Source organism: Vulpes vulpes, chromosome 9, assembly GCF_048418805.1.
Source record: "Vulpes vulpes isolate BD-2025 chromosome 9, VulVul3, whole genome shotgun sequence".
Taxonomy (NCBI): Eukaryota; Metazoa; Chordata; class Mammalia; order Carnivora; family Canidae; genus Vulpes; species Vulpes vulpes.
In genome coordinates, this window is record NC_132788.1 from 91,466,886 (window position 1) to 91,492,479 (window position 25,594).

The 25,594-nt window shown below is 38.5% G+C and overlaps 1 protein-coding gene across 35 annotated transcripts in view; it reads right to left on the bottom strand.

The window, feature by feature from the left end:
• Window positions 1-25,594, bottom strand: part of DOCK3 (dedicator of cytokinesis 3) — a 523,288-nt gene that overhangs the window by 117,396 nt on the left and 380,298 nt on the right. For 34 of the 35 annotated variants that reach the window (XM_072720925.1, XM_072720928.1, XM_072720921.1 and 31 more), the window contains 3 exons: window positions 15,905-15,986; window positions 4,350-4,410; window positions 2,924-3,071 (listed from right to left, as the gene is read on the bottom strand). In XM_072720925.1, coding sequence (XP_072577026.1) covers window positions 2,924-3,071; window positions 4,350-4,410; window positions 15,905-15,986 — 291 coding nt within the window. The remainder of the gene's footprint in view (window positions 1-2,923; window positions 3,072-4,349; window positions 4,411-15,904; window positions 15,987-25,594) is intronic. The other variant, XM_072720929.1, reaches the window with a different exon arrangement.

The window sequence follows — 25,594 nt, forward strand, 5'->3', positions numbered from 1 at the left end:
ATGCTGACAAAGACCTGATGGCATGGTTGCATATGAGGAATTTGTTTTTTTTTTTTATTTTTTTTAAATTTTTATTTATTTATGATAGTCACACAGAGAGAGAGAGAGGCAGAGATACAGGCAGAGGGAGAAATAGGCTCCATGCACCGGGAGCCTGACGTGGGATTCGATCCCGGGTCTCCAGGATCGCGCCCTGGGCCAAAGGCAGGCGCCAAACCGCTGCGCCACCCAGGGATCCGCATATGAGGAATTTGAATAAAATCTTCTTGTAACACATGAGAGTGGAGAAAATATAATAATACTTCTCAATTTTATATAACATGTGATTGAATATGTAATGGGTAATATACATTTTTTTATAATATGACTTAAAATATAACTGACATAATAGATTTAATATTCTAGGTCGTTATTTACCTATTTCATTAAGGTTGACCTAAAAATATATATTTAGACTGTGTCGCACTGTGAATTTTGAGAATGGTCATTGCATATGCAAAAGCATCTTGTATTGGTCACATGAATTATTTATGGCACCTTGACTTCACCCTAGTGTTGGCTTTAGCTTCTTAGCACTCCTCTCCTTTTGTGTCCTAGGCTCCAGGTTCAACATGTCCTGGGCCTGCCTGTGACTCTAGTCCCTCTGGCCACGAGGAAACATGATACCCATATTTGACTGAATTGCAAATAGTAGTTATCTATGATTTTTCAGGATTATGTCTCATTAGGAAGCAACCTAGTTCTCATGTCTCAGCTTCTTATTGATATTTTCTTAAAATTATGTGGGATCTTCACCACATACACACATGATATTAAACAACATCTATAAAACCAGAGTAATGGCTATAGCAAGAGACACACAGGTCCTTGAAACTTCATTGGTTGAGGCCAACTGAATAATGAAAGAAATGATGAAAATGTCAACAGCTAATGAGGTATTACGCCAATTCACTGATTAAAACTATACAAGGGTTTTTTTTTAATCCTTGCAAAATCCTGTCCTAACAAAGGCTAAAGCACTATCAATACCAATTATTAAATCCTTAAAGCTTCCAATTCAATCTAACAAACATGTGCCATGAAACGTATTGGAAAATATTGCTTCTCCTGAGGGCTAGATTCACTGTGCTGATGCGGATTTAAAACACTAATCCTAGAGGAATTCCATACTCTGCACAAAATCAATTTCACAAACATGAAGTTGGAAGTCTACTTGACAGTCTTAATATTTTCAAATGGAAAAATTATACTACATTTTCACTGTATTAGTCCTTAAAAATTTTTTTTTGATAATGGTCTTCTGTTGTTTGAGAAGCAATTAGGCCAATTAAGCCTGACAGCATGATTTCAAGAGGGATGCTGTGCAAGCCCCTTTTCACAATGAGAATCAGTAGTAAAGCAAGGAACAGCTGATACATGCAAAGAGATGCAATTTGGGAGTGCTACCTATAAATTTTGGGAGTGCCCCTGGGAAAAATAGAGTGGAGTAAGAAGATAATGATGATGATTTTGGATTTTATTTAGTCCTCTTCAAAGGAGGAAAGTATATCAAAAGCAGTTCCCAATAGCCATCAATGAAGAGATTTGGTATATGGAGAAAGTCTGTGACTAATGAATAAAAGGAAGAGAAAACCCACCAAAATTTCCTTTGTAAGTTACTATTCCAAAGGAAGATCCTTATCCCATAAAGAACACCACTCTGAACAGAACAGTGATTAAAGCAAAATAGGTAAATAAGGGGGCCTAGACTTTTATTTTATTTTTTTAATTTTTAATTTTTTAATGTTTATTTATGATAGTCACACAGAGAGAGAGAGAGGCAGAGACACAGGCAGAGGGAGAAGCAGGCTCCATGCACCAGGAGCCCGACGTGGGATTCGATCCCGGGTCTCCAGGATCATGCCCTGGGCCAAAGACAGGCGCTAAACCGCTGCGCCACCCAGGGATCCCTAGACTTTTATTTTAAAATTAATAAAATGTAGTTGATATATAAAGGTTCAAATTAAGTGTAATGGTGAATTGAGTTCATTTCCTGCCTGGATCAGAACAGATAGTACAGAAAAATATTAACATACATAAAATACAATATTATGATAAAGATTATTATCATGGTGATGGATAGTATTAGATTTCAATTGGAAAAACAGTATTGGGTTAAAACCAAAATAAGACAGATGATTTTTTTAAAAAAAATTCTCATAGTTAGAAACACTTAATTTAAAAACTCACTAAACTCACCACAGATCATATTTTCAGCACTACTATTCACTCCTAAGTCTGCAAAGATGGATGGTATGCCTGGATTCTGTTCTTTTTCTTCATTTATTTTTTCTACTGCTTAACAAGAATCAGGAGGAGATGCATCCCTCCTATAAGGCAGACCCACTGGTTAATGAACACTAAAAATAATGCCATGACTAGTTGGGTGTGACTTATGGATCTGTGGTCACAGAAATGAAGAGTGAAACCACAGATCCTCAGAAAAACTTGCTTTTCTTCAACTTGACTTGTGATCATTCTCTGAAGCAATTTGTATCAGGATCTAGCTCAGTTACAATAGCTAGGGGGCAAGTATTAGACAAAGAAGACTCTTTTATATCCAAAACACATGAGAAATTACATTATTAGTTTTTCTGTAAATATGTAATAATGTTTGTTAATCCTAGACAGAAGAGGTAGTAGAGAAGGCTATATACCAGATTTCTAGTTTAGGCTAGAGGTTTCCAAATTCAGCTGCTTCAGAATCACCTGGAAGGCTTATTAGAAATATAGACCTGATTAGAAATATATTAAGAACGTATTACAAATATATAAAAATCTCTGCATTTTCAAAAAACTCCCTATCTTATACTGCTGCTTTCAAGGGTCATGCTGGAATGTCTTATGTTGTAAATTATTAATATTTCTGATATCTATTACTCACGTGTAAACCTTAAGAACAAAATCCTTTTCTTCCTTTAATTCTGTGAGAGACTGTAGAACATCCAGGATGCTTAGGACTGCACAGCCATATGGTCGCCGGTAGTGCAGGTGAGCGGGGCCTTTCTTTGAGTCATTCAGGAGCATCCGCCCTGAAGCACAGTAGAAAACACTGGTCAGATTGGGAACTCCATGCTCTTCTCCAGTATCACCTGACTGTCATCCAAGGATGCCAGAGTGATAGGCACCTTAGAGAGTTATCTCTAAATTGGAAGACTCATTTAGAATTGAAAGGAGCCATCCAAGGATGCAGAATATTTATGTGGAGGAATGCTAAACAGGCCTTTGGCCAGGGCTCTCCCCCTGCACCACATTCAATCAATTATCCTTATTATCTATGTTAATACCAATAGTTCGTTTATTAATCATATGAGAATGAAACAATGGTTTTATGAAATTCTTAGGAAAATCAGTATGTTAATAGATTTAAATTTCTTAGGCATATTAAGGATACAAAGTTTAATATTTTAGTTGCCAGGTAAAAACTATATATGCAAAGATAAGAACAATGTGTTATTCTTCCAGCCAAATTTTGCTGTCAAAGCTGCTCCTAAACCACTGCCAGAGTGAAAGTTGTCTCAGAAGGAATGGGAGCTTGCTCTTCCTCCTACTGAGGCTGTGCCTATGGTGCTGGCAAGAGGACTTGCAAAAGCAGAACCAGAACTCCAACAAATGCTTATGAAGTATAGCAAAACAAAAGTACAGCAAAATTGGTGTTTTGTTGGCAAAGGATTAAAAAATATCCTTTGACAAAAAATGTACAAGATATGCCAGAATCCAAACCTATGGAGGAAGACTTGGTTAGTCCTAGCACCCCAAATTATGCCAAATGCTTCAAATAAGGCTGAGTAAATCAACCACAGAACAGTAGCAAAAATCACTGTTTTCATCTTGGGTGGGATAAAAGTGAAATACCATACATTGACTGCAGTAAGGATAGTTAACTGTCATTTTGTGGAAAATAGTACAGATACATACTTCTGGATACAAAACACAGCAAAGGCCGTTTACCACCTGTTAAGATGGCAACCTGCAACCTGTCGTAAGATCTCTGCAGTGGAAAAGGTGGTACAAAGGCAAGACACTGGGATGGAAAGAATGCCAAAAAAGCAGACCATTTAAAGAATCTGCGTCCAAAAACAAGTTGGGAGCAGAAGATTTCAAGTGGAAAAAAAAAGCTTTCATTTATGTCAAATTCAGCTACCATAGCAACTGAGCTTAAGGTAGAGTTCCAATACAAGCTGGACTCTCATCCTGAGACCTAACATTACAGGCAAGAGTAAGGCAGATGACAAAGCTCAAACACAGTATAGATCCTTATCCCAAGGTGGGCTGGTCTTAGTCATGTGAACAGATAAAATCGACAGTACCTATTCGTATCACATGGGCAACTATATATAAATCTCTCTTCATATCTTTGCTGCTCAGATCCTAAGAAAAGAAAAAAAAGTAAATTAAGGCATTGAATATACAGAAAATAGTAAATTTCATTTTGAACCTCATAATCATCAGCTTTTGTTACTTTAGCATATGCTATAGGTGGGGTGGGGGACCAAAAGCACATTGTGGTTTAGTGTTTATAAGATTCCTACAGTGAAAGTTTGAATAACTTATATGCCTGTGGAACTCTATTTTATTTTTTTTTAATTAATTTTTATTGGTGTTCAATTTACCAACATACAGAAAAACACCCAGTGCTCATCCTGTCAAGTGTCCACCTCAGTGCCCGTCACCCATTCCCCTCCAACACCCGCCCTCCTCCCCTTCCACCACCCCTAGTTCGTTTCCCCGAGTTAGGAGTCTTCATGTTCTGTCTCCCTTCCTGATATTTCCCAACATTTCTTTTCCCTTCCTTTATATTCCCTTTCACTATTATTTATATTCCCCAAATGAATGAGAACATACACTGTTTGTCCTTCTCCGATTGACTTATTTCACTCAGCATAATACCCTCCAGTTCCATCCACGTTGAAGCAAATGGTGGGTATTTGTCGTTTCTAATTGCTGAGTAATATTCCATTGTATACATAAACCACAGCTTCTTTATCCATTCATCTTTCGATGGACACCGAGGCTCCTTCCACAGTTTGGCTATTGTGGCCATTGCTGATAGAAACATCGGGGTGCAGGTGTCCCGACGTTTCATTGCATCTGAATCTTTGGGGTAAATCCCCAACAGTGCAATTGCTGCGTCGTAGGGCAGGTCTATTTTTAACTCTTTGAGGAACCTCCACACAGTTTTCCAGAGTGGCTGCACCAGTTCACATTCCCACCAACAGTGTAAGAGGGTTCCCTTTTCTCCGCATCCTCTCCAACATTTGTGGTTTCCTGTCTTGTTAATTTTCCCCATTCTCACTGGGGTGAGGTGGTATCTCATTGTGGTTTTGATTTGTATTTCCCTGATGGCAAGTGATGCAGAGCATTTTCTCATGTGCATGTTGGCCATGTCCATGTCTTCCTCTGTGAGATTTCTCTTCATGTCTTTTGCCCATTTCATGATTGGATTGTTTGCTTCTTTGGTGTTGAGTTTAATAAGTTCTTTATAGATTTTGGAAACTAGCCCTTTATCTGATATGTCATTTGCAAATATCTTCTCCCATTCTGTAGGTTGTCTTTTAGTTTTGTTGACTGTATCCTTTGCTGTGCAAAAGCTTCTTATCTTGATGAAGTCCCAATAGTTCATTTTTGCTTTTGTTTCTTTTGCCTTTGTGGATGTATCTTGCAAGAAGTTACTGTGGCCGAGTTCAAAGAGGGTGTTGCCTGTGTTCTCTTCTATGATTTTGATGGACTCTTGTCTCACATTTAGATCTCTCATCCATTTTGAGTTTATCTTTGTGTATGGTGAAAGAGAGTGGTCCAGTTTCATTCTTCTGCATGTGGATGTCCAATTTTCCCAGCACCATTTATTGAAGAGACTGTCTTTCTTCCAATGGATAGTCTTTCCTCCTTTATCGAATATTAGATGACCATACATTTCAGGGTCCACTTCTGGGTTCTCTATTCTGTTCCATTGATCTATGTGTCTGTTTTTGTGCCAGTACCACACTGTCTTGATGACCACAGCTTTGTAGTACAACCTGAAATCTGGCATTGTGATGCCCCCAGCTATGGTTTTCTTTTTTAAAATTCCCCTGGCTATACGGGGTCTTTTCTGATTCCACACAAATCTTAAAATAATTTGTTCTAACTCTCTGAAGAAAGTCCATGGTATTTTGATAGGGATTGCATTAAACGTGTAAATTGCCCTGGGTAACATTGACATTTTTACAATATTAATTCTGCCAATCCATGAGCATGGAATATTTTTCCATTTATTTGTGTCTTCCTCAATTTCTTTCAGAAGTGTTCTATAGTTTTTAGGGTATAGATCTTTTACCTCTTTGGTTAGGTTTATTCCTAGGTATCTTATGCTTTTGGGTGCAATTGTAAATGGGATTGACTCCTTAATTTCTCTTTCTTCAGTCTCATTGTTAGTGTATAGAAATGCCATTGATTTCTGGGCATTGATTTTGTATCCTGCCACACTACCAAATTGCTGTATGAGTTCTAGCAATCTTGGGGTGGAGGCTTTTGGGTTTTCTATGTAGAGTATCATGTCATTGGCGAAGAGGGAGAGTTTGACTTCTTCTTTGCCAATTTGAATGCCTTTAATGTCAATTTGTTGTCTGATTGCTGAGGCGAGGACTTCCAGAACTATGTTAAACAGCAGTGGTGAGAGTGGACATCCCTGTCTTGTTCCTGATCTTAGGGGAAAGGCTCCCAGTGCTTCCCCATTGAGAATGATATTTGCTGTGGGCTTTTCGTAAATGGCTTTTAAGATGTCGAGGAAAGTTCCCTCTATCCCAACACTCTGAAGGCTTTTGATCAGGAATGGATGCTGTATTTTGTCAAATGCTTTCTCTGCATCTAATGAGAGGATCATATGGTTCTTGGTTTTTCTCTTGCTGATATGATGAATCACATTGATGGTTTTACGAGTGTTGAACCAGCCTTGTGTCCCGGGGATAAATCCTACTTGGTCATGGTGAATAATTTTCTTAATGTGTTGTTGGATCCTATTGGCTAGTATCTTGTTGAGAATTTTTGCATCCATGTTCATCAGGGATATTGGTCTGTAATTTTCCTTTTTGGTGGGGTCTTTGTCTGGTTTTGGAATTAAGGTGATGCTGGCCTCATAGAACGAATTTGGAAGTACTCCATCTCTTTCTATCTTTCCAAACAGCTTTAGTAGAATAGGTATGATTTCTTCTTTAAACGTTTGATAGAATTCCCCTGGGAAGCCATCTGGCCCTGGACTCTTGTGTCTTGGGAGGTTTTTGATGACTGCTTCAATTTCCTCCCTGGTTATTGGCCTGTTCAGGTTTTCTATTTCTTCCTGCTCCAGTTTTGGTAGTTTGTGGCTTTCCAGGAATGTGTCCATTTCTTCTAGATTTCCTAATTTATTGGCGTACAGCTGTTCATAATATGTTTTTAAAATCATTTGTATTTCCTTGGTGTTGGTAGTGATCTCTCCTTTCTCATTCATGATTTTATTAATTTGAGTCTTCTCTCTCTTTTTTTTTTTAATTAATTTTTAATGGTGTTCAATTTACCAACATACAGAAAAACACCCAGTGCTCATCCCGTCAAGTGTCCACCTCAGTGCCCGTCACCCATTCCCCTCCAACACCCGCCCTCCTCCCCTTCCACCACCCCTAGTTCGTTTCCCCGAGTTAGGAGTCTTTATGTTCTGTCTCCCTTCCTGATATTTCCCAACATTTCTTTTCCCTTCCTTTATATTCCCTTTCACTATTATTCATATTCCCCAAATGAATGAGAACACTCTCTTCTTTTTAATAAGGTTGGCTAATGGTTTATCTATCTTATTAATTCTTTCAAAGAACCAACTCCTGGTTCTGTTGATCTGTTCCACAGTTCTTTTGGTCTCGATATCATTTAGTTCTGCTCGAATTTTAATTAACTCTCTTCTTCTGCTGGGCGTGGGGTCTATTTATTGCTTTTTCTCTAGTTCCTTTATGTGTAAGGTGAGCTTTTGAATTTGAGTTCTTTCCAGTTTTTGAATGGATGCTTGTATTGCGATGTATTTCCCCCTCAGGACTGCTTTTGCTGCATCCCAAAGATTCTGAACGGTTGTATCTTCATTCTCATTAGTTTCCATGAATCTTTTTAATTCTTCCTTAATTTCCTGGTTGACCTTTTCATCTTTTAGCAGGATGGCCCTTAACCTCCACGTGTTTGTGGTCCTTCCAAACTTCTTGTTGTGATTAAGTTCTAATTTCAAGGCATTATGGTCTGAGAATATGCAGGGGACTATCCCGATCTTTTGGTATCGGTTCAGACCCGATTTGTGACCCAGTATGTGGTCTATTCTGGAGAAAGTTCCATGTGCACTTGAGAAGAATGTGTATTCAGTTGAGTTTGGATGTAAAGTTCTGTAGATATCTGTGAAATCCATCTGGTCCAGTGTATCATTTAAAGCTCTCGTTTCTTTGGATATGTTGTGCTTAGAAGACCTATCTAGTATAGAGAGAGCTAGATTGAAGTCACCAAGTATAAGTGTATTATTATCAAAGTATTTCTTCAGTTTGGTTATTAATTGGTTTAAATATTTGGCAGCTCCCACATTCGGGGCATATATATTGAGGATTGTTAAGTCCTCTTGTTGGATAGATCCTTTGAGTATGAGATAGTGTCCCTCTTCATCTCTCACTATAGTCTTCGGGGTAAATTTTAATTTATCTGATATAAGGATGGCAACCCCTGCTTTCTTTTGAGGACCATTTGAATGGTAAATGGTACTCCAACCTTTTATTTTCAGGTTGTAGGTGTCCTTCTGTCTAAAATGAGTCTCTTGTAGACAGCAAATAGATGGGTCCTGCTTTTTTATCCAGTCTGAAACCCTGCGCCTTTTGATGGGGTCATTAAGCCCGTTCACGTTCAGAGTTACTATTGAGAGATATGAGTTCAGTGTCATCATATCTATTCAGTCCTTGTTTTTGTGGATTGTTCCACTGAACTTCTTCTTAAAGGGGAATTTTAAGAGTCCCCCTTAAAATTTCTTGCAGAGCTGGTTTGGAGGTTACATATTCTTTCAGTTGCTGTCTGTCTTGGAAGCTCTTTATCTCTCCTTCCATTTTGAATGAAAGCCTTGCTGGATAAAGTATTCTTGGTTGCATGTTCTTTTCATTTAGGACCCTGAATATATCCTGCCAGCCCTTTCTGGCCTGCCAGGTCTCTGTGGAGAGGTCTGCTGTTACCCTAATATTCCTCCCCATAAAAGTCAGGGACTTTTTTTCTCTTGCTGCTTTAAGGATTTTCTCCTTATCTTTGGAATTTGCAAGCTTCACTATTAAATGTCGAGGTGTTGAACGGTTTTTGTTGATTTTAGGGGGGGATCTCTCTATTTCCTGGATCTGAATGCCTGTTTCCCTTCCCAGATTCGGAAAGTTTTCAGCTAGGATTTGTTCAAATACATATTCTGGCCCTCTGTCCCTTTCGGCGCCCTCAGGAACCCCAATTAAACGTAGGTTTTTCTCCCTCAGGCTGTCATTTATTTCCCTTAATCTATCCTCATGGTCTTTTAATTGCCTGTCTCTTTTTTCCTCAGTTTCCCTCTTTGCCATCAACTTGTCTTCTATGTCACTCACTCGTTCTTCCACCTCGTTAAGCCTCGTCGTTAGGACTTCTAGCTTGGATTGCATCTCATTTAATTGATTTTTAATTTCTGCCTGATTGGATCTCAATTCTGCAGTCATGAAGTCTCTTGAGTCCTTTATGGTTTTTTCTAGAGCCACCAGTAGCTGTATAATAGTGCTTCTGAATTGGCTTTCTGACATTGAATTGTAATCCAGATTTTGTAACTCTGTGGGAGAGAGGGCTGTTTCTGATTCTTTTTTTTGAGGTGAGGTTTTCCTTCTAGTCATTTTGCTCAGTGCAGAGTGGCCAAAAACAAGTTGTATTGGGAAAAGGAGAAAAAGAGAGAGAAGGAAAGAAAAGAGAAAAAGAAAAAAGAGAAAGAAGAAAAAAAAGGGGGAAAAGAGAAGAAAAAGGGAAAGAAAAAGAAAGAAAGGAGAAAAAAGAAAAAAAAAGGGGGTGTTGGGGTGGGGGAAGCAATCAGAAATCAAGAAGAAAGAAAGAAAAAAAAGCACAAAACAAAACAAAAACAAAAACAAACAAAAAAAAAACCACGGGGGAGTATCTTCCGATTCTGTATACTTTAAGTCCCTTGACTTCCCCTGGAACTTGTCCGTCTCGCTGGTCTTCTGGGGGAGGGGCCTGCTGTGCTGATTCTCAGGTGTTAGCACTTGGGGGAGCTGCTCTGCCCCTGCCATGGTGCAGGGCTCAGTGGGGGGTGTTCACCCCGTGAGGCCCCGGGAGGAAGCCACAGTGGCGGGGGCAGCTCTGGAGCCCTGGAGTCAGCAGTTATTCCGGGGCTCTCCGTCTGCAGGGCCTGGGGGCTCCGGGGCAGGGCCGCTGATCTGCTCAGTTCCAAGCAGGAGCGTCCTTGCTGTCCTGGGCCCTCCCGGCCTCTGCCTGTCCCGGGGGGAGTCCGGTTCCTGGCCTGTGTCCCGGTGCCCTGTGCTCTGGCGCCCGCGCTGTTGGATTCGCTCCCGCCCCGCAGCCCCCTCCGCGGAGCCGCCGCCCGAGCCCCCCGAGATGTTCCCGGAGCCGCGCCGCCCCCTCCGCGCGGAGCTTCTTCCTCTGCCCAAGCCGCCGCCGCCGCTGCCGAGCTGCTCCCGGAGCCCCGCAGCCCCCTCCGCGGAGCGGCCGCCCGAGCCCCTCCGAGCTGCTCCGGGTCCCGCCGTGCGCGCTGCAGCACTTAGGGAGCTCGGCGCACTCTCCCGGGGCGCAGGTGCCTGTTACTATCCCAGGAAGCCCGAGGGCGTCCCCGCCTTTCTGGGGATCCTGCTCCAATTCCCCGGGAGGCCTTTCCGCGGGGAAGGTTGGTGCAGCTCCTGCTCCTCCGGGACGGGGCTCTCCTGTCCTGAGGACACGCCCCGCCCTCAGCCCGGCTCCTCGCGGGGCCCCTCCCCCTTGGAGGCCTTTTGTTTCTTTATTTCTTTTTCCTCGTCTTCCTACCTTGATAGAAGCGCGAACTCTTCTCACTGTAGCATTCCAGCTGGTCTCTCTTTAAATCTCAGGCCGAATTCGTAGATTTTCAGGATGATTGGAAGGTTTTCTAGGTAATTTGTTGAGGACAGGTGACTTGGAGACCCTACTCTTCCGCCATCTTGCCCCTCCCCTGAAATTCTAAAAGTTTACCCTTTACTAATTTTATCTTTATTCTGTGGTCCACAATGATTATTATACACTAGATATATTCCCTTGAGAAAAGATTACTTTGGCCTTAGTGAAACCTCAATAATTTGATCTTCATTTCTAAATTTAAATATGCATCATCTGTACTGAAGTATAAAGCTGAAAATAATCTTATCTAAAAAATTCTAAAGGCTTCCTTTAAGTAAACAAATCCGATCCAGTAAGTAATTTTTAAAACTAGAGTTATGAAAATAATTTTATACATAAAATTATGTTTAGAACACATTTTGAAATAAAATGTTCATTTACGGGTATGTATTTTACTTTAACATGTTGTACTTAAAATAATAAAACTTTCTTTAAATATACTGTTTCAGACTTCTCACCAGGTCAACTTGCTGCTCACTCAGACACACTGTTGTGAATCAATGATGATTGGTGGAATAACCTCTGTCCTTAATGGGACAGTTTCCCAAGATTTCTCTTTGGCTTCTAGGAAAAGGTCCCTTAGATCCCTTTCCTTCCCATCTTTCATCTTTTGATTGGTCCCAGATGCTTGTCTCTTCTTAAGAAAGCAGGGAAAAGGACAACCAAGTAACAGTTATAATTTCAAATGAGCTTTGAGATCCAGAGTCTCCATGTTTGCTTTATTTTTATAAAAAAAAATATAAAACTTTCTTACAGGGTTAGGACTATGGTAAGACAGGCAAGGCACCCAAGGTGCAAAGTTTAAGGAGGTCTCACTATCAGGATCTTGTGCTTTGCTTGCCTTCTTGTAGTCCCAGCTCTGCTCTGTAGAGTGGTCTTAAACATATGAAAGGAAAGGAGACATTATAAAGTAATGTGCAATGGTGAAATTTAAACTTTTAGATTCTAGATCATTATGACGTTGCACCAAATTTTTGATGGAATAATGAAATATGCTTATAATGAAATGGGTTACAAAATAATTCAAAATAAATTTGTATCTTTGGAATCACAAAGAAATATTTTTACATGAAAGTTGTCTTTTGAAACTGAAAAGGATGGTTCAGGCTCCATTTCACCAATTCCTTTAATTTAGAAATGGAGTTTAAAATTATATCCTCAAAATATCTCTGTATTTTAACACTTAAAATGGCTACTAAATAAAAAATAAAAAAAACATTACCACTTTTGTGCTTTTTTGGGGATCAAAACATGTCTATTTACTGAAAGATAGAGAAATGATGACACATTTCGAAGTGAAATGGTTCCTTCTACATAGCTTGGACTGTATTAATCTGAACTACCAAATAACGTACGATAATACCTACATCTAAGAATTCATGCCAGTTACCAAAGATGATCAAACACTAATCAGATCAGTTGTACATATCAGCATAGGACCTCTCTCTTGGCTCTAAGTGATGAAAAGAAGAAAATGGAAATATAATTTATGGTATTTTCAGGTAGATGGAGTAGGGGCCCTTTCTGACTATTTTGTAAAAGGTACTCAGAACTCTCCGTGGTATATATTTGAAGTCAGTAAATATAAAATGGGAATAATCAGTGCAAAAAAAATATTTTAAGTAAAATTATTGTTTGTGAGTTCTACACAATTTCAATGTCGAATTTCAATGTGAATCTTATTAAACTAAGAATCTTATTAAACTAATCTTATTAAACTAATAAAACTTATAAACTGTGCTATCTTATTAAACCTAAGTGTATGGTTAAACACAGTTACCATAGAGTAAGTAAACATTCACTCTTCAAGATTAAGCACCAAGTGTGACTATCCATGTTAAAATACTCACAAAACCTGTAAAACCAAGATGGGAAAAGGGATTCCCACCATTCACTTGGTGAGGACAGTTTCAATTTAGATTTACTCACTGAAGCATACCCTCCAATCCTACATAATTAAAAGCTGGTTCCCAACTATATGGTAGTCATAGGGCAGTAACTCAGGGTTCAGCATCTTGGACTCAGTTACTGATGTTCCATTTGAAACATGGAAAGATCAACTCATTTTCCTGTTCCTGAACTGCCCTTTTTCTGTAGAGATAATAGGATTTACAAATATAAAACAAAGCCAATTTATTCATACTTATGCTATAGAAGAAGCAGAAGATACGAATAAATATAGAAAATACAATGCCAATGAATGCAGGGAAAACAGCACAAGTTTATTTTCTGAGTTGGTCATTCAAATGTAATAAAAAATAAACATATTCATTTACTTATGTAACAAATCATTACTGAAGTCTTAGTATTTATTTGCCAGGCATTGTATGTGATGCACTGGATATCTAATAAGAAGTAAGTTCACAGACATGCTCTCACATGCTCATACACATAGCCATTGTTTATCAAGAAAGTTAGGAAATCACAGTATTAGACATCCACATAAATATGAAACACCTCCTTCTAGATACAATTCTTCCTTCTTCCTTGATAGGGAGCTCTGAACTCTAACAAGGTAAAAAAAAAACAAAACCCACCAGATTTTACAGAAAACAAGGCTGAGCCATAAATAATGTGATGGTCTGCAATGTGGCTCTGAAGTCTGCTTGAGTAATCCTGCAAAACTGCTCAGTTTGTCAGGGTTCCCTCTTCTTGATGCTAAGGTAAACTAACAGGTTGGCACTGACCACAGCTGTGGCTGCATTTTCCTGTATTACTCTCACATTTTGTAGCAAATACGTCAATCTGGAAAACTCTTTTAGCGCACGGGAGGAACTCAAGTCTTAGATGAAAAATAGGTTCCATCAAAATTATTATTTCATATAGCTTAAAGCAAAACATGAAAATCCTGGCTAAGACAATCTTGTTCAAAAATTTCATGTGCTTTGTAAAAATCTCTCAAATCATTCTTTGGGATCTTAAAAAAGGGCTGTACACTGCAAAGGGAACTATAGAAGTGGTATTTTTAGCAGCCTTGTGTCTTCCCATTGTGGCAGATAGGAGCACAACATGAATGTTATACGCATCTTTGATTTATAAAGTCAGAGCTACAACTTATGCCTCTGGGCCCATACAGATAATTAAAATGCTGCAAAATGAGAATTTTTATTTACTGTAATTACATTCAAATATCATCATAATTAAGTTCATTTTTCAAGAGAAAAGGACTGCACTCCTAGTCAAGGATAGCACAAGCACACAGTTCTGTTCTCATAATGCCAAAGGACAAGGAATCAGCGATTTCTTTTGCTGCTTTACCAAAATAATATCAGAGAAAGGATCTAGAAAAACCTCCTAAAGTCACTGAGGCATTCTAGACAGATGGTTGTCTCATTTCTTTCTATTTCTGTTTCAGAAAGGTGGCCCCAAAGGACCTGCTCCGTGTTTAGACACTTTCACTTCAGAAGCTCTCTCCCAATATTTTAATCTAAATCCCCATTAACTGCAACTTGTACTTTTTCCCTTGTTTTTTTCCTACTGAAGAAACAGTGTTGCTTCTCCCAGACTATACCATCTCAACTCCCTTAACTATCTTCATAGGTCTGCTTTATCTTTTCTTTCTTCTTGAATTATCTCCTGAGGTCTGAATGCTGAGCTCAAAGATGGGTAAAAAAAAATCACTTTAGCTTAACTAGACTTATAAATGCTTCTGTATATCTGGAGCATTTTCAATAGAAGCTATCCCTGTGAAAGTGGCTTCTGATTCTATAGTAACATTGTTTTGAGGTTTTGAAAAATAAAGTTGTAGTAAATGAACAAAAAAAATCCAATTTTATCTTCCAGAGAAAGTCACATATCAGGTGCCTAGGTAATCACATTTATGTTTAAGAGGTACACTGTAAAAAAAAAAGAGGTACACTGTAAGCTCTGAGACACCTGACTGTCAGCCATCAATCATGCACCCCATACCAGGGCAGTGGCACTGTGAGATTATCACACCTCCCAGTGTTAATGGGTCTTAGTGTATCTCAGTATCACTGAAGCAAATCAAAGACTCCACGACAATCAAAACTTGTTTAAAATTGTAGCACAGTCTTGTTTTCTCCTTCAGCAAATAAATTAACTGAAATAAACAAAGCTGCACACTAGTTTTTTTTTAACTAAATAAAAAACATTTAGTAAGTCAGAATCAACTTGAAGAATACACAAGGCAATGTGGTATTGTGAGGCTGAGCACCTTCCAGAAACAGATTACTATGTCTTCTTTGAACTGATGAGTGTGTGATCCTGGAGACCATGAATGACAGCATGGTTATTCAGAAAAAATGAAACTACAGATCAGAGGAAAAGATCCTTCATCTGATATGTGAGAGAGAAGAACTACTTAGTTTGTCTCTCTCTATATGCATTCACTAAAAAACTGCAGAACTGTAAATTTGGTTGATGCCTTTAGAAAATTATACTTCTACATCAGAGAAATTCCCAGTGGCCTTCAATAAGAATAGTAAGAAAGACTTCTTTCAGATTTCGTCTATTATATTAAATAGCTTCTAAAATCTACATTAATAAAAGGTCTTGATTATATTTCTTTAATGAAGAATTCAGTTAAAACTATAGCTGATTTCAGTTTTCTTTAAATATTTCATTAAAACTTGATAGAAACATAAATCAAGTCCTACTAATCTCCCCAGTGTGTGGGGAGGTAAGAATAAATGCTCGTTTCCAGGGTGACAATATCCACATAGCAGACCCCTGGTTAGAGTCAACAGCAGAGAAGGGAAAGAGAATTTGCACATACTGTAAAAAGGGCACACATTCGTTCTATCTTCTCTGGGTTCCTTGGCCCACCATTCTTGTTCAGTCTCACCAGAAACCGCTCACTGAAATGTAGGAGAGAGAGACAGAAAAATGTAAGGGACCACATGCTCCAGAACAAACAAAAAGGGCATTTATAGAGAAGCCCTAAACACTTTCAGAACAGCTCATCATGACAGGCAAGGCCAAAAGTACATATCTAATGGCAGGACACTATTTTTCTTGCCAAGCAGCATGCAATGGACACTACAAACTGCCTAACAGCTGTTGCTATTTATTTGCTGGTAGTGGCTCTTATCTCCCTAAAGGTGTGTGTTCCCTGAGGGGAGCAATGAAGATTGTATCTTCTATTTTTTTCTCCAAATACCTCCAAAGCTCTAGTCATAATACTAAGCCCATAACAAGCATATACATTCTTTGATGTGAACACTCAAATCATAAAAATATCCATCATACTTGAGCCAAAAGAATCTATATTATCCAATTTACATCTCTTAAGAATAATTTCAGGACTAAGAAAAAAATGTTATAGGGGCTTACAAAATTTGGGCAAAAAGTCAAAGAGAAATAATGTATTATAACTAAAGCTGCAAGGTGCCTGGGTCGCTTAGTAGGTTAAGCATCTGCCTTTGGCTCAGGTCATGATCTCAGGATCCTGGGGTAGAGCCCCACATTGGGCTTCCTGCTCAGTGGGAAGTCTGCTTTTCCCTCTCCCTCTGCTCCTTCCCTCTGCTCATGCTCTCTCTCTCAAATAAATAAAAAAAAATAAAAATAACTAAAGTTGCAATCAGAATTTAATACGGCCATTAAAATATTTTATTGCATAAACAACACAGGTTAATTCCTGAAGTAAATTATTGGATTAAAAACCTGAGATACAGTGTTTATGACATCTGCAGAGGTGTCTCCTCATTCTCTTACTCCTGCCTGCTCCTTCTTAGGATTTCCCAATTTCCCATCTCTTCATCCCAAGGCTTCCCCATCAACTGCAACAAGAAAACTGAGCCATGGCAAAGACCAGGTATGTGATTCTAAAAGTAATTTACTTCTCCTGTGCCTACTCACCACATATATGTGGTATCAGTGAAAAGGTCAATATTAAAATATTGTCTTAGAATTATAAGATATAATATCAATTTCACAGGTTGCATACTTTGTTCATGTATTCATTTGTTCATTTAGTCAAATAGTTACTATGTTCTGGTGCTAAACATGGGAATACAAATGTTGACAGGATACATACAAGGTACTTTTCTTCATAGAGCTTGTCATTCTGGTAGACATATACAGAAATGAAGCTCAGAAAATATCTGGGCCAGATACAAATGAGATTTTTTTCAGCCAGAAGGTTGGATGGCAACAAAGAGAGAATGCGCATAGAAGGAGCAGGAAAAAGGGCTTTGGTCTGAATCCTGAGGGACGTTGATATTTAGGAAGAAAGAAGTAGAACTAGCAAAGTAGACACAGGGACAAATAGGAAAACAAGAAAAATGAAGAGGAGGTGGGATGCTATGCTAGTCAAGGGAAGAAAATGTCTGAAAGAGGAGGGAGGGGTCAGTGAGGTCCAAGGCCAGTGAGAATCACATGAGATAAGCACAAGAGCCTCCCTCTAGCTGTTCAGAACAGAGACTACTGTGATTCTTGCAATAACTGTTTGAGTGGGATGGTAGAAACAGCCCAGTGTGAGGAATAAGAAGTGAGGAGGTAGAAACAATGAGTCTAGACTACTCTTTAATAAATGGCTATGGAAAGGTTAAAGTGATGAACTTATATTTGAATAGGTACATTGGGTTGAGGGAGGTCTTTATTAACATGTGGGATAACACATATGTTTATATTTAATTAGTTGTCAATAATTTCAACATAGCAGAGAAATTTCAACAAATAGTACTCAACAATCCATATGAAAAAAACTAAATCTTTGATTTAGTTTGCCTTGATCCTTGCCTATAAAAGATTAACTTGAATGGATCACAGACATAAATATAACAGCTAAAACTCTAAAATTATAAGAAAACACAGAAGAAAATGAAGACAAGTACCTTTGTATATATTATTCATATTTGTATTTCCATATTTAGCATAAAAGAGAAAAATCTTTGTGATCTCAGATTATTGAGTATCATGAATCACAACAAAATGATAAACTGAACTTTTCCAGAATTAAAACCATCTTCTCTTGAAAAGACACTGTTAAAGTGCAAAGACAAGCTATCAACTGAGAAAATATTTATAAAAACTCATCTAAGAAAGGACCGTATTAAGAACATATTATGGAGTTCTGAGAGTTCTTTATAAGTAACAACTCAATTTAAAAGTGGACAAAAGATCTGAGTAGATCTTTCACCAAAGAACATACAGGGATGGCAAATAAGCTCAAGAAAACATTAATCATTAGAGAAATGCAAATTAAAAGCATAGTGAGATACCTCTACACACCTATGACAATGGCTAAACTAAAGATGAAGTATGCCAAGGGTTGGTGAGAATGTAGAGCAACTAGACCTCTCATAAACTGTTGAGGGGAAGGCAAAATGGTATAGCCAGTTTAGAAAACAGTCTGACAGTTTCTTATAAAGTTAAACTTAGACTTATTATATGATCAAATCATTCTACTCCTAGGTATTTACTCAGGAGAAATGAAAACTATGTCCACACAGAGGACATAATACCAGCTTTATCACAACAGTCAGATCACCAGAATAGCGATAAGATGAATGGACAATCCAAATAATGGAATCTCCATACAATGGAATATTCCTTCACAATAAAAGAACTACTGAGATGTATAATAATATGGATGAATCTCAAAAACATAAGCTAAGTGAAAGAATCCAATCAGTCACAAAAGACCATATACTGTATGTCTCCACTTATATTATAATCCGGAATAGGTAAACTATAAGGAAGGAAACTAGATCAGGAGTTGTCAGGCCTGAGGAAGGAGGGCAGGGAATGACTGCAAAGGTGCATGAAGGAACTTTCTGGGTGGTTTCACAACTATAAATGTGTTAAAACTCACCAAACTATGTATTAAAAAGAGCAAATTTTACTATATGTAAATTACAGTTCAACAACCTGACTTCAAAAAAAGATGGGGTACACTGAAGAACATTTGCTTTTTTTTTTTTAATTTTTATTTATTTATGATAGTCACAGAGAGAGAGAGAGAGGCAGAGACACAGGCAGAGGGAGAAGCAGGCTCCATGCACCGGGAGCCCGACGCGGGATTCGATCCCGGGTCTCCAGGATCGCGCCCTGGGCCAAAGGCAGGCGCCAAACCGCTGCGCCACCCAGGGATCCCAACATCTGCTTTTAATAGGACAATGTTTGTAGATGGTGAAGTCCTAAAGACAGAGGAAAGAGAAAATAACTGACAAAGGAAAAGGTAGTTCCCACCTCCTTGGGAAAACTGAGAGAATCAAGGAAAGAATGGAGGAGGAAACAACACGTGTAGATACACATAAGTTAGTAGTTTTAGTAATGGAAAGTTGAGGTTTATCAGAGGAACAGGAGATAAGAATATCAGAGTAACATCTTTCTGTTACTGTACTGGATCTATCCTAACATGTATATTTGCATTTAACAATCACCCAGTTAGCTCTTAACTTGATACACGAATAGAAAAACATTGGAAGTTTATGTCTTCTCAAGAGAATTTATCATTACTTCTGCACTCTTTGTTGAAGGAACACCTGCAACTGCTCTATCACATTACCAACCGCTCAAGGACAGACATCTACAAAGCAGGCTGTTGTTCGAGCTGCTGGACATCCACAGAAGGGTATATGATTTGGAGGGGCTACATCAAGCTCTGGTCCAAAGAAAAAGGGTACATAAAGCAAATTCCTGAGTGGACAGGGTTGCTGGCCCTATCAGAACCCAAGAACTTCTCTTTCTCAACAGTGAGAGGAGGCCCCTCAGTTCTCACAGTGCCCACAGGACCTTCACATGTCCTAGAGCCTTTCATGCTTCTGGTTTTGCCTGGCCTTCTTCACAATTTGTGAAACTGAAAATAACTTTTTTTTTTTTCATTTCATAGGGCTGAGGATATACATCTAGTTATTTCCTATTTTGCTAGCTTTTCCAATGGGAATGATAAACAAATAATGCTTTCTGTTAACATTCACACTATTTGAAGGCAAATATCTATCCAATGTTTCCTGAAGTGGCCCTCCCCTGACCAAAAAAAGTGGGAAAATCTGCATTAAACATGGTTAAACAGTTTTCTATCCTCTAGGACTTTTCAGAGGCTTAAAATACTATATGTTTTAATATCAATGGGACAGATGACACTTGTCTCCACAAGCTGCTTTTATGTAAGGCAATAGAGTCTGTACAAAGTTTGATAAATGCTGATCAAATCTACTTGCCAATGAGAGCTACAGCAATCATTCACATTTCCCAAAGGTCTGAAAGGAACTGTAGCCAAGAGAGTAAAATTTATTAATGAGATTTTAGGAACATCACCTATATGAGAGCAACAGGTCAATTTTCCTCTTTGGTAAGAAATATGGGTAAGAAAACTCCAATTCTTTCAAAAGAAAAAAGAGATGGTATTAAATTCTTACTTTTCAATAAGCAACATAATAAGAGAACTGCTCCACATTTTGTTGTCTTTATGATGAGCTATGCATGAAGAGTATATGAAGTTATTTGAATCTGTGGCAAGTCTAACAGAGTGTTTCAATTTTAAGATGACTTGATTTTATGAAAGTTCTAATTCACACACTCATACACATCTCTGTCAATAGGAATTCATGCATCCCTACAGCAAATGTTCAGTGGCCACCAATAAGATGCCAGCCTTTGTTGAGGCAGAGAGTCTCTGATACTTAGGAAGGATATTTCTTGAAGACTCTGTTTTGGAAATACAAGCATGTATAAGTTCAGAGGAATTCTCTCAACTTTCAATTTAATCTTCATGTTTCTCATTTGGTTCTCTGTGGAGATGGATAGCAACTACTTAACATCTCTTTCCTGATAACCTCCCAGGTGCTTAAAAACAGACAAGTAGCCCCAAGGCCATAATACATAGCACAATCAAACAGATTAAAAAATCTCTAGTATTTCCTCACAGATTCATTTTCCAATTTAGATCACATTTGGCTTTATTTTTCAAGTTCTTCAAGTTTTCCCACTTCATTCTGAAGCACAAGAGCAGAAATGCATAAAGGGGTTTCATAAAGGTAAACCAGTACTGTGGCTTTCAAATTTATTTTTAGTATCAGCTTTTTATTTTCAATAAAACCTTACACTGTTCAATATATGCAAAATTGATAAAGATGGCTACTTTAGCTCAAAGAGAGGAAAGGCTGGGGGTGAGGGAAAGAATCCTCTCAATTTAGGCCTCTCTCCTAACCACCACCTGCCCTGAGACACTTCAGGGCTCCAAAGAATACTTTTGTAACTTAGTAAAATTCAAGGATTAGTTCCAGCCTTCTTCCCTCCTTTTCATTCATTTCAACAGGCATTCATGAGCCTCTACCATATTCCAGAAACTGAGATGGATACTGGGAATAGAGAAATGAGTGGTGCCTCCCTATCCCCAAGATTTTGAGTCTACTGGGAGACAGACACACATAAACCCAAAATTACAACACAATGTGAAAATGCTAGAATTACACAGAAAGGGGCTACTGACAAATTCTATTGGGATAGGGATAGGCTGCCCAAATGAGATACTGTAAAGTATTCTTGCAATATTGCTAGGCTTTCAGTATTTGGTAAGATGTAGTTAGAGATGAAAAGAAGGGGATTCTAGGAGAGTGCTCCAAGCGCAGATTCTCAAAGGTCTGAGGCAGCTTGATGGTGAGAAGGATTCAATCATGAGTTAGGAGGGCACTGGAGATCTGAGGAGTGGTCAAGGATGCTATGCAACACAGAGTGGACAAATTCAAAGTGGACTTGTATGTGAGTGTTCTCCAAACTTGGCTATTATCAGAAGTAGCTGGCAACTTATTTAAATACAGATTCCTGGACTCCGTCCCATGTTTTCTGGATCGGAATCTTTATAGGAGGATGCCTGGGTGGCTCAGCAGTTGAGTGTCTGCCTTTGGCTCAGGGTGTGATCCCTGAGTTCTGGGATCGAGTCTCACATCGGGCTCCTTGAGAGGAGCCTGCTTCTCCCTCTGTGTGTGTCTCTGCCTCTCTCTCTCTCTCTCTCTGTCTCTCAGGAATAAATAAATAAAATCTTTATTAAAAAAAGAATTTTATAGGAAAGGACTCAGATTTCTGGAGAGAGTGCAAAAATCTGCATTTTAAAAAAAGTCTCAGTTTTTAGGATTAGCAAGTTTGGAAAATCCCCATTACGCCCTAGAGAGGCCCAGGAAGTTCACCTATGAGAAGCAGTGTTGACCATCTTAAGTTCTTAGAATGATCACTTGGGCCACAAAGTTGAAAGCAAGATGAACATAGAAAATACTCTGAAGACAACTAGAGTAGCCCCAGAAAGCTATGATGCAGTTTGGGAACAGAAGAGAGGAGAATGGATGTAAGATACAAACTGACCACATGCAGTAGTTGACTGGATGTGGTAGTAATCAGGGAAGATAAAAAGTTCAGACATGTATGTTGAATTTGAAGTCTCCATAGAATATGCAGGTGAAAAAGAAACAGGAGGATCAAAGCCCAAGTCTGAAGTTCAGGGGAAAAGACATGGGTGGGAGATGAAGCTCTGGATACCCATCAATTTGCTATAGCAACATGCAACAGCAGCCACTTACTATCTTTTATATACTGGGCATTGTTGTTTTTTAAAGATTTTATTTGAGAGAGAGAGTGTGCAACATGAACAAGGGAGGGGCAGAGAGAGAAGTAGAAGCAGACTCCTCGCTGAGCAGGGAGCCCAATGCAGGGCTCCATCCCACAATCCTGGGATCATGACCTGAGCCCAAGGGCAGACACTTAACCACCTGAGCCACCCAGTGCCCCTGTACCAGGCATTGTTTAAACTGTTTCTTTTCTAGCCTAATTGTATTTAATCCTCATAACAGATATTTAATCTCTGAAGAAACAGAGACAGAGGTGCAAAGTTCCTGGTGTGAGATCAGAAAGTAGAGAGAGAACAGTGAAGTTGGAATTATAATCTGAATCTGTTTGACTTCAAAGCCCATACTTTATCTGTATTTCATCCTGTGAAATGAGCATTGGAAAAAAAAAGTGGTGCGGGAGCAGGAGAGGGATTCCATGGGTAATGCTTGCCCATGAAATACACAGTGAATGTGTGTGTCACATGGGCTCCCAGAGGTGCTGCCTGAAGGAAATCCAGCTAACCCCATAATCCCTATTACCTACAGGGGACACTTAACCCATTTGATTAGAAAATTATACGAACTAGGGGTGGTGGAAGGGGAGGAGGGCGGGGGGTGGGTGAATGGGTGACGGGCACTGAGGGGGGCACTTGACGGGATGAGCACTGGGTGTTATTCTGTATGTTGGCAAATTGAACACCAATAAAAAATAAATTTATTATTAAAAAAGAATTTTGATTGAGATTTCACTGAATCTATATATTGGTTTATGAAGAGGATTTTAATATATATATAAATAAGTATATATGTTTAATGTAAAAAAAAAAGAAAATTTATGCTAAACTCTCATCCCAGTTCTGCTGGTGACACTTAGTTTGTTTGAAGTTTATGGCACTCCCATCCAGGAGACTGAGAGGTGATGGGAACAATGGTTTGCCTGATTTGGAACAAGCAGAGACTTGAATGACAAACAATCCCAGGAAACAGATTCTTTTCATTTTCTCTGAAGCAAAAGAGACACAGGAGTAAACCTGTTATCACATATTCTCCAATATGTGATAATAGTAAACCTATTATCACTATTCTTGAATAGTATTTTTCTAATTATACAGCCCCTACAGGGTCTTTAGAAATCATGTACTTCTCATGAAATCAAACTAAATGGTAGCTTAATGATCAGTTATGTGGGAAGCTACAGTTTTTTACTCTAATGATTTACGCTCTCACTCCAGGATCAAGCTCCCAATTCTAACAACAAAAAGCACATATATGAGTAAATGGGGGTGCAATGAGGGTGAAGTTTTGCTGACAGGACAGCACAATGCTGAGTCAGTTCATCTTTGTCATCTTCAACATTCAAGTCAAAATGCTTCTAAGAAAAGTGTATATCCATGTGGCGCGAAGTTGGGCAGAGGGAATGACCCTGCCTTTTGTGTTTTGCTACTTACATCTATGGGGTCTAAAGAAGTATCACACCTTTAGAGTTCTTAGCTGTAGGTAAAGCAGTCTGAAGTGTTATAGGAAAATAATCATATTAGCCCTTGATGCCAAATAAGCAATGTTAGAACAGTGGTTTGCTTCTCTGTATTCAAGGACAGCTCTTTTGTCTGGCATAGACAAATGCACCCTTCATAGATAGGTCCTTTGGAACTTCTTAAGAGTAACTCAGACTTAGTAGTTCAGAAAGAATGCTAAACAAATAATTTGATGAAGGCTGAAAAAGACAATTTCTCTAAGAACACATTCATCAAGTGTATAGAAAGAATGCTACTTCATAATTTATCTGACTGTACTTAAATATATGGCCAAGCACTATCATAGAAAAATAAAGCACTTAAGAGCAAATCTAATGTCTTTCTATTTATTTATTACAATGTTTCCCAGTGTATTTACTATGCAAACTGGAAAGACTCAAATAAATGCTAAAGTGTGCTTACATACTAAGGCTTCATGTAAAAACTGTCTTGGCAGTAATACAGAAAAATGACTGTCTTTTATGAAAGATCATACCCAACATAGTCCAATCATGGTGTTTCCTAATGGATATTCTACTAACTAGAAAAATTCACTCTTTCACTAGTAGGTTCTGACTGCAAGTAAAACAAACTTTGAGCAAACATCACTCTCTCCAGGAATTCAGTGCATGAAACTTTTCAGTCTTCACAGTTATGCTCTGGAAATTTCTATACAGCATAATGTAAATGAAACACACACTAAGGTTTTGAACAGGATGACAGCAATTATCAACGCGTGTACTACACTTTATAAAATTTATCAGCATTTTTTTATACATTACCTCATATGATATGCAGGAACCTGGCAGGAGTACTCCAAGTTTTCATTGGAAAGAGTATCTTCCTGACCCAGCTCCCTTTCTCCCTTGTCACCTATATTTATATTGATAATATTTTGTTCTGTGCTTTCCAGTTCTTTGTTCAGAATATAAACATTTTTGTCTCTTAAATTTCATTCCTTTACTCACTACACGTTTTTCTGTTTGGCATGACATAGAGTAAGAAGAATATATATTCACAGATGGAAGCAAAATCATAGCATTTGCCTGAGGTTTTACATGGTCTGCTATAACTCTCTCTCTCTCTGTCTCTGCTACAGATTTGGGATATTGTAACTACATAAGTCCTCTAAGGATACCACAATATACATTATTTATATTTATTAGCTTGTTCTTGTCACTATTTCTGCTGTTGTTTCTATGCTTCAATGAGACTTTTGCTGTTTAATATATTATATGTCAAGAGGGAATCCTGATGGGAATAGCAGAGCTTACAGAAACCAAAATAAATATACACAGGAGAAACAGAAAAATCTTGATTGTTTTCTGAGTGGAAGCTAGAAAACTGAGCCAACTTGAAAGCCCAATGAATATTTAAATCCATCAGACATTTTACTAGACATTTTCT